Source organism: Garra rufa, chromosome 21 (assembly GCF_049309525.1).
Source record: "Garra rufa chromosome 21, GarRuf1.0, whole genome shotgun sequence".
Classification (NCBI taxonomy): Eukaryota; Metazoa; Chordata; class Actinopteri; order Cypriniformes; family Cyprinidae; genus Garra; species Garra rufa.
In genome coordinates, this window is record NC_133381.1 from 33,399,907 (window position 1) to 33,410,352 (window position 10,446).

At 34.2% G+C, this 10,446-nt stretch overlaps 1 protein-coding gene across 1 annotated transcript; it reads right to left on the minus strand.

Moving 5' to 3' along the window:
* Positions 1 to 7,565: 7,565 nt before the first annotated feature.
* slc30a1b (solute carrier family 30 member 1b) lies at positions 7,566 to 9,234 on the minus strand (the record flags this gene model as incomplete). Its single annotated transcript, XM_073827591.1, has 1 exon — positions 7,566 to 9,234. A coding segment is annotated over one exon (861 nt), but the record flags the coding sequence as incomplete, so codon positions are not given.
* Positions 9,235 to 10,446: the final 1,212 nt, after the last annotated feature.

Consider the following 10,446-nt stretch of genomic DNA (forward strand, 5'->3'; position numbering starts at 1 on the left):
ACGCTCATATGGAATATAATTGATATATACAATTATATAAAAAATTTTATTTAACTTTTTTAAATCCTGAAAACTTTTTTAAAGAAAAAAAATATTATATGATTGTATGTTAAAATGAAAACTAAAATCCTAGATTTTCAAAGATTTTTAAAAAATGGTAGCTATTTATACATAAACTATATATTTGCATAAAGACAAGGGGTAAGGCAAATGGAAGGATGAATTATATATATAATATAATTTATGTAAATTATCTATTATATAGAGTTAAATGTTTCTGCATAATTATAGAATTCACTTCTCAAATAATATGCATAATTGAAAAGCTTTTAAGTTTTACAATGCTGAAAATATAATTTTGCCTCCAATTAGAAAAAAAGAAATCTGCAACAGAGGCATTTTGGACTCCAGTTTATATGTCCACATGCATATGACATTTTGCGTGTGGTTTATGACCATTTAATGCATATGTAATTTTAGTATCATTTAGATACTAGTTTTTTGTAGTATTTTGAAATAATTTTTGTTATATTTTCATATTTTAATTTTTTAATTTTGTTAAAGTTTTAGTAACTTTATTGTGTGTTTTTGTCATTTTTATTAGTTATTTTTGTCTTTTAGTCTACATTTTCAGTTCCGTTTCAGTTTTAGATTTAGTTCAAGTAAATGAAAATAAATTTTGACTTGGCATCTAGCTGAAATTAAATAAGTTTAATTTATGAATAATGTTTAATTATATTTCAGCTAATTTCAGCTAACTTCTTTTTATTTCAGTTAGTTTTAGTCAACTATAATTTTTTTTTTTTTTTTTTTTTTGTCAACTATAATAACCCAAGTGCAATCAGCTGCAATTCTGTCAACATCCCTGCATTTTTAAAAATCTGCAATATAATGTTCATCCACAAGATGGCAAACATGCAACAAAATTATCACTGTGAGACACACTGTGCATAGTAAGCCATTAGGTTTGCATAGGTCTGTTTATTCCCTCTGCTGGTCTTTATTGTCACTTTGCTGTATTTTTTATGTTATAACTAATGTTTCTTAAAGGGATGGTTCACCACAAAATGAAAAATCTCTCAGAATTTTAACAGCATCCTTTATGTGTGGCCTTTCTGTCTTCTTGAAACAAAGAGTTTTAGTAAATATTTTGTCTCTGTAGGTCCATAAAATGTAAAAGCACCATAAAAGTAATCCAGATTCCAGTGGTTTAATACAGTTGAAGTCAAAAGTTTTTAGAATGTGCAAAATGTTAATTATTTTACCAAAATAAAAGGGATAATACAAAATGTTACTTTTTAGTACCGACCTGAATAAGATATTTCACATAAACAACATTTACATATAGTCCACAAGAAAAAATAATGAAAATTACCCTGTTCAAAAGTTTACACACCCTTGATTCTTAATACTGTGTTGTTACCTGAATGATCCACAGCTGTTTGTTTGTTTGTTTAGTAATAGTTAAATAGTAGTGATGAGTTTGTCCTGAACAGTTAAACTGCCCGCTGTTTTTCAGAAAAGTCTTTTAGGTCCCACAGATTCTTTGGTTTTTTAGCATTTTTGTGTATTTGAACCCTTTCCAATAATGACTGTATGATTTTGAGATGCATCTTTTTACATTGAGGACAATTGAGGGATTCAATTGGCTTTTATAAGACTATATATAAAACTATTACAGAAGGTTCAAACCCTAACTGATGCTTCCAGAAGGAAAAATCATGCATTAAGAGCCAGGGGGTGAAAACTATTGAATAAAATGAGGATGTGTACATTTTTCTTTCTGAAGCATCAGTGAGAGTTTGAACCTCCTGTAATAGTTGCATATAAGTCTCTCAATTGACTTCAGTGTCAAAAGATGGATCTCAAAATCATATTGTTGGAAAGGGTTCAAATACACAAAAATGTTGAAAAACCAAAGAATTTGTGGGACCTGAAGGACTTTCCTTAACAGACTCATGAACAACTATCACTAAAATAAAACACAGCTGTGGATTATTCAGGCAACAACACAGTATTAAGAATCAAGTGTATGTAAACTTTTGAACAGGGTCATTTTTATCAATTCAAGTATTATCTTATGAACTATATGTAAACAGGTCTGTATTAAATAATACAAAATAATGCATTTTGTATGATCCCTCTTATTTTAGTAAAATAATTAACATTTTGCATTCTTCACATGGTATTTGTAAACTATTGACTTCAACTGCATATATAAGATTTCTTTGGAGGTCATGATTGCGAGCTTCAGTGGTATTGTGAAGATTTTTAAAGCTATATATTTATTGTTATTATAGTTATAGTTATTGCCCTTGCTGTGAATGTGCCTATGATGGTATGTCATGTGTAAACTGGAAGGTAATATCAATAATGAAGCATTATTGTACTAATCAGGCTAAAGGTTATCTTCCTTACATTTTGTTCTTGCATGTTACAGTGGTCTCATTGTAAGACTTGTACTTTCACAACGTGTTCCATCTGAACTCGGGACCATTCTCACATGATAAACACGGTCATTCCCAGCCCCTTCATCATACTCTGAGTTCAACAGTCAAAAGGTTCAAGTGAACTTTTACACATTTAACCTGCTTAAGAAGCAAAAAAAATCTCCTTACAGATTTGCAGCAACACAAACAGTGCAAAACACCGATTGCTGCATAACTGTCAATAACTGTCAATCAATTATGAATTGTTACAATAGTAGACACACATCAGGTCTCTTATCCTAGAGAATTGATTTGAAGACTATGCAATGACTGAATAAGAACCATTCTCCATTGTTCTGAAACAGGGCCCCATACACTGCTTTACTGATTGCATCACACTGCCCTCATTAAGTGCTCCCCACCCTTATCCCAATACTGTTGTTTCATAACAAACATCCCCTGATCCTCCACACGGCCGTGCAAGAGTAGAAATCTATTTAAAGAATTCAACCTAGTCACTAAAGACTTATCTCAGTGTTTGTGTGCTTTTATGCCAGTGCAGTTGGCTCCAAGGTCCATTTAAGACATGATCTGTTTGTACAGCTGTGCACGGAGCAAGCTGTCATTTGGTGTGAGAGGGACCACGCTGACTGTTGCATCTCATCTTTAAATCAGGGACAGTCTGATATCAACAAAATAATAGAATATTACAGTGCCTTGCGAAATTATTCATACCCCTTCATTTTTTTCACATTTTGTTATGTTGCTGCCTTATGTTAAACTACTTTAAATTACTTTTTTTCCCCCACATCAATCTACACTCCCTACTCCATAATGGCAAAGCAAAAAATAGTTTTTTAACATTTGTGCAAATTTATTAAAAATAAAACACTGAAATAAGTACATTGCATAAGTATTCATAACTCAGTACATAGTTTAAGCACCTTTACAGCCTCAAGTCTTTTTGGGTATGATGTGACAAGCTTTGCACATCTGCATTTGGCAATGATCTGCCATTCTTTGCCTCATCTTTTCACCTCTCAAGCTCTGTCAGCTTGGATGGGGGCTGGCAGACATTTTCTAGAGTCCTAGTTGTTCCAATCGTCTTCCATTATGGATAATGGAGGCTACATGCTTCTGTGAACCTTTTTCTGAACTCTTCCCTAGATCATGGCCTTAACGAGATCATGGTCTGTCACTGAGCTCTACAGGCAGTTATCTTGACCTCAGGACTTGGTTTTTGCTCTGATATGCATTTTCAGCTGTTAGACCTTTTCTGAGAGGTGTGTGCCTTTCTAAATTATACTCATTCTCAGGCGTGTGCCTTTCTAAATCATACTCATTCCACTCGAAGTGTAATAACATCTAAAAGCAATATGAATGCTCCTGAGCTAAATTTTGAGTGTCCCAGAAAAGGGTATGAATACTTATGCAACGGGATCTTTTCAGTTTTTTATTTTTAATAAATTTGCACAAATGTTAAAAACCTATTTTTTGCTTTGCCATTATGGAGTAGGGAGTGTCGATTAATGTGGGATAAAAAGTAATTTAAAGTAATTTAACATAAGGCAGCAACATAACAATATGTGAAAAAAATGAAGGGGTATGAATAATTTCGCAAGGCACTGTAGGTTCGTTTTGTAGATATGTCCTATAATGATCATGTAGGCCTATATTTTAATAATAATCCTGAAGAATTACTGACCCTCAGGCATTCCGAGATGTATTTGAGTTTGTTTTATCATAGAAACAGATTTGGAGAACATATAGCATCAAACTTACTTTGAAGTGAATGGGTGCCGTAAGAATGAGAGTCGGCTGTTAAAAACATCACAAAAATCCACATGCAATCCATATGACTTCAGTGCATCAGTTAACATCTTGTGACATGAAAACAGGCCCGTAGCCAGCCTAGCAGAAGGGGGGGTTCTTTTTTTCAAAAAGTGGACCTTTTTCAGTTCCCACCCATTTTGTATTTAATTATGAGGTTCAAACCGCCTACTTCATTTTGGTGACTTCCCATGCATGTTTGTGCTGGATTAGCATGTCTGTTGGTATCTTAATAAGCATGATTTTTGATGCACCAAACATATTTACTACAATGAGGTCAAACTTACCAAGATCATGTACTACCTTATTCAGTAAATATACACAAATACCTAAAGCAATTAATAAAGAGCCACAACTGACATTGTTAATGCAAAAAATGCACAGATCCTTTATACTGACACACTTCTAATTGAGTTTGTGTTTGTAGGATTTAAATAAAAAACTTGGCTTGAGCCAAAACATCAGGGGGTAATGGTGTTGGTTGAGGGCCCACAGCATGGTCATGTAAGATTTCGAGAGACAATGGTGGGTGAATGTGCATCCCTCTAGGGGGGTCCGGGGGCATGCCCCCCTGAAGAAAATTTTATACATTTTACAGGTAAATCCATTAATTTGGTGCATTTTGAGAGTTCAAAAATAAGAGCTACAACTATGTTCACTGTGCAAATTGAACAAGAAAAATAAAAAAGTTGATGACAATCTAAAAAGGGTCCAGAACTGCCTCTAGTCAGAAAGTACCGTGTTCTTCCTTGACCCATGCTACACCCCTGCACTGAGTTTTCTGGGCCCCTTTCAACCTCTGGGCCCTATGCAGTGCCCTCCTTTTCAAAACACAAATATCAAGAAAGGAATTTTGGTATCTGCAGGATTTTTAAAATCAAAATTAAGGCTTTTTGTTTCCTTTTTTAAGACCTGCAGAAATAGAATTAATATTGAATGAGCGGGATAAAGCAATGTGTCTAGTAAAATATTAAACCTCTATCATGATTTACAGCTCAGATAATGTTCATAAAAACAATAACATCTGTAAAAATTGTAACAAAGCTCATTTTTTTATGGTGAAATGTAATTATTCTGACTGTTTGAGTTATTAAAATGAACCCTTGCTAGTAGCATACATGATAACCAGTAAAAACACAGGCCTATAGCACCTTAACACCATGGTATAAAAATTAACTAGCCCACATATTTTCTATGTATTTGTATAAAGAACAGTGGTCTAAATAAATTTAGTATAAATGCACAAATGCTATAGATACTATACTTATATTACATTACTTCTTTACAGTTAATACATGTCTACATTAATATAATATTCCGCATTTCTACCGCAATACCATGGTATAGTTAGTGTAAAATAAAAAGGCTACATGGTAAATGATTCTGACTGTATCGTCGCGCACAGTGTTTCTCCTGTTTGTCAGCGCTGTTTCGCCTGTTTAAGTCGCAAAGTCATTCGTGTTCTTTTATTAAATTCAAGCGCTTCATTGTGGATCTTACAGCGCTGTTTAGTGCTCGCTAGTAAACGCGTCTGCTTTAGTGAATTTGCGCTCCGCTGCTGTGATCTGAGCGGATACAGTAAAACGGTCCGTGTGGCATGCTTTGACTATCGCATTTAATCCATAATGCGATTCTTGTCTTTCCTTGCCCAAATTTATGACATCTTTAATAATGAAAGCTTTTACACTAATTCAATGTTGTTATTTAAAAGAACACTCATTTATATAAAAAAAAAATGTATTTAAATTATGGACCTTTGGCAATATGGGGTGGTTCGTTCGAACCACCCGAACCCCCCCTGGCTACGGGCCTGGAAAAGCTGTATGTTTGAAAGAAACACATCCATCGTTATTGTGTTTTAACTTAAAAACCTGACCAAAGTACCAGTTCATAATCTATAATAATGCTTCAACCAGTGAAAACATACTGGTTATCCTCTCACATCAAAATCTAATTTGTTTAGAATGGTTTGCTCTTGTAAACAGTGCTTGATCTGTGCACATCTATCTCTTGATTTAGACAAGACAGATTGTTCACTGGAGAAAGCAGTGTTATGGATAATTTAGCAGCTGTTTTAACTCTCATTCTGACGGCACCCATTCACAGCAGAGGATCCATTAGTGAGCAAGTGATGTAATGCTAAGTTTTCTAAATCAGTTCCGGTGAAGAAACAAACTCATTTACCTCATAGCCTGAGGGTGAATAAATTTTCAGCTAATTTAAATTTTTGGGTCAACTGTTTCTTTGAAAAGAGTATTAAATGATAACTGTATGTAAAGCAGAAAAGAGAAATGTTAGAAAATATAATAAAGCATTATATTTATTTGGCTTGTGGCAAAAAAGCCACCAAAATGAACAAAAATGACCCATAAATTCCAGACAAAGGTGAAAAAAAACTTAAACAACGTATTACAGCTGTCAGGAGTAAAATGAAATGTGAAAATATATGAAAAGTCTCAAACCGCGGAAATACATTCGCCCACACTACATTTCTTTTTTCACAGATCGCTTTTACGCTGTTTTGTGCAGCGTTGAGCTTTATAACCAATTAAACGCGTTGCTGTTAAATTTAGGAATGCATTGGCCAATCAGAGGCGCTTGGATTAGTCAGCACTAAAAACGCGCCAATCAGAGGCGCTTAAATTAGTCAACGCTGACAACGTTAAGCTTGCGAATTTCCTCATCGTAAACAACACAGTGCAGGTAAGATGTCAATAAGATATTATTTACGTAGCTTGAGTGACTATAACGTAATTTTTGCATAACTTGTGCTAGACATGTTTGTCTATGAAGCTAGAATGTGACGTAGTCATGGCCAAAATGAAACAAAAATGTTTTATATTGTTTTCTATATCGATATTAATAATCGTTATAACAATATAAAGAGCAATGTTGTTTTCTATTTCAATATTAATAATCATTTTTACAATATAAAAAGCAATCATCTACAATAATTATTTTTGTCAAATGTGAGCCTGGACCACAAAACCAGTCATAAGGATCAATGTTTCGAAATTTATATTTTTATGTATATAGATTTTATATTTGGCCGAGAAAAAAATCTAAATATTGAGAAAATAATGTAAAGTTGTCCAAATTTAGTTCTCAGCAATGCATATTACTGATCAACTTTTTGTATATTTACGGTAGGAAATGTAAAAAAATATTTTCATAGAACATGACTTTTACTTAATATCCTAATGATTTTTGGCATAAATAAAAATCTATAATTTTGAACCATACAATGTATTATTGGCTATTTCTACAAATATACCTGTGATATTTAAGACTGGTTTTGTGGTCCAGGGTCACAATTTTAAACAGTCTAGTTTCAAATAATGATTAAAGTAATTGGGTAAATTTAAGTATTTTACATTTTAAAGACTATAAAAATTGCCCTCACAAATGTAAAAATGCCCATGAAAATCTATTTCAGAGGGCAAATATTGCCCTAATGGAAAAATAAATTTTGGACCCTTCTGTGGATTATTATTATTATTGGTTTAATTTCAGAAAAATGTTTACAATGCCAAAATTTGAATATTATAGGAATATATTGGTTGGCAAAGGTGTATGATAGTTTTGTTTAAAACACACACTAATACAACATATAAAGTTGCATTGAGTTTTTATATATTTTATATATCACGTCTATATACAGTACACACAGCATGAAACCTAATATTGTTGGGTTTAACAAACCCAACTCTCTGAGACATACTTCTGCAATACGCAGATTTGAAACAGTCTTTAAAAACACACTAATACACCAGGAATATGCATATTCTTGGAGTATAACTTAAACTAGTTATGAAAAATAAATATTTTCCATTACTATGCATCAATATATCTTCATTTGTAAACGCATATAGTGAAATTTAATATCTATCTACCTATCTATCTAGCAATCAATAAGAACCAACATACAGTTGTATTCAACACAGCATAAAAACTAATATCGTTGGGTTTAACAAACCCAGCTCTGACACATACTTCTGCAATAAGCAGATTTGAAAAAGTCCAGACAATTGCCCTAATTTGACACATTTTCTTCAACAATCAGCTATGAACAAGTGGACGTGTGCAACTCATGCAATATAATGTCTTTCTTAACCTAAACTGTTGATTCCATCTCCTTGTGTACAGCATCCTCCACTTCTTTCAAATCGGCCCATTCCACAGTGTGCTTATAGGATTTTTCTTTACTCGTGGTTGACTCCGACTCTGTCTTAGCTGCCCCTTTAGTCGGATTACAACACAGCTTGGGTTTGCATTGACTTTGACAAGACAGCTCACAATGGTAGTCAGCAGCTCCTTCAGTAATGGGAGAAAACTCTGGCTGAACAGTAGTAGCATGGATGCCTTCATCATGGAAGATGTCTTTAACACGTTTGGCTATGTCCATGTAAGCAGCTGGATCCACGCATTTGATGTGAGCGGTTGCAATAATGCGAGACCCAGCCAGCTGCCAGATATGCAGGTCATGAATGGCCATAACTCCATCCAAGCTTCTTAGCTTCCTTTTCAGCTTGTGCATATCGATCTGCTTAGGTACTGTTTGTAGGAGAATCAGAGCTGACTCTTTTAGGAGAGGGAAAGTTGTGTAGAGCAAAATGCACACCATTATTATACACAACGTTGGGTCCAGGTAAAGGACCCAGCATGGTCCGGCCACAGAGACTGTTCTGGGCATCCTCTCAGGGTTTTTGGATATACTCAGGACTGTGGCATTAACATGTTGGTGTTCAGTCCCGTGGCTGCTAGTGCATGGTTTGAAACAGATTTCGTCGGGCTGGCATGGTGTCCATACAAAGGTGAAGATCAAGGCGTTGACTACCACAATGACGGACCCTAACGCGTCACCGAGCACGTGCAGGAACACCCCGCGCATGTTCATCTGGGAGGCTGACTCAGGACAGTGATCTAAGTCCTCTAATGAGCTCTTAGCAGTGATTGTGATGTCAACGCTCTCTGAAAGAGTCAAAATGGGCAAAAATACAGATGAAGACAACAGTGTTTTCAATTATACATGTTTTTCAATGCTATGTGCATAAAAATAAAGCCAAGCTTTAACTTTTGGACTACAGTGTTTTCACACTTTTAATAAATACAACTATTACTAATATTAATACTAATATTTTTTTTACTAAAAGAGGCAATAAGCAGAAAAACAACAAAAAATGTATTCAAAATAGAAAATCGCATTGACATTTAAGACACTGGTCCACACTTTCTACATTTCTGTGTCTTTCCCATTACTTTTCCGCTCGTGTGAGGACTGGATACCAATTTCTAGCTCATTACTATTTTTTTTTGGTGTTTGCTGCCGTAACATGGCCGAAGCAGGTGCAGTAATACCACGCAGCACATGTGCAAATGCTAACCTAGATGGGAACTAATTTCAGGCGCTGTGTGACATTACTCCGCCTTTTGCATCCATATAACGGCAGCAAACGTCCTTGACTATTTCGCCAGAATGGAAGTGTAGTTCCTAATCTTATCGGCCTAGAAAATCACAGCTTTACATTTTCCGCCGGTCTTAGCACACGATATAACTACAGAAGTGTCAAGTTTTAAATAGGACAAATATTGAAACTCGTTGGTCATTTTTGAACGTGATGCTAATTGGTCTAATAGGATTCAATGATCTATGCTAGGCTATGCTAAAAGTGATATCGCCAGAACAAGAGAACGGCTGAATGGATTTCAAAACGGTAAAACTCAACTTATTAATTATTTAATAATTATTTTACTTTCTGAAATTCCATGTGTTTTATAATAATAATAAAATAAAATGGTGTTGACATTCCCATGACCTTTTTAAGATTTGATTAATTATGATGACTGGCAATCACACATTTTAAATTTTCTGATTTTTTTCATGATTTTTAAGACAGGATATAATTTCTGAATTTCCATGTTTTTCCCATTACTTTTCTAGTTGTGTGAGCAATTCTATGTTATTCCCATAACTTATTCCCATAACTTTTTCAGTCATATGAGGACTGGATACCCATTTCTAGCTTAATAAATACTAACTACTTTAAATACATACATAAAATGGTGTTGATTACAAAAAATTTCCATGACCTTTTTAAGGTTTGAATAATTTTGATGACTGTTCCAGGCCTGGAAATCACACTTTTGAAATGATTTTTAAAACAAGGTTCGCTTTTTGAATATCCAT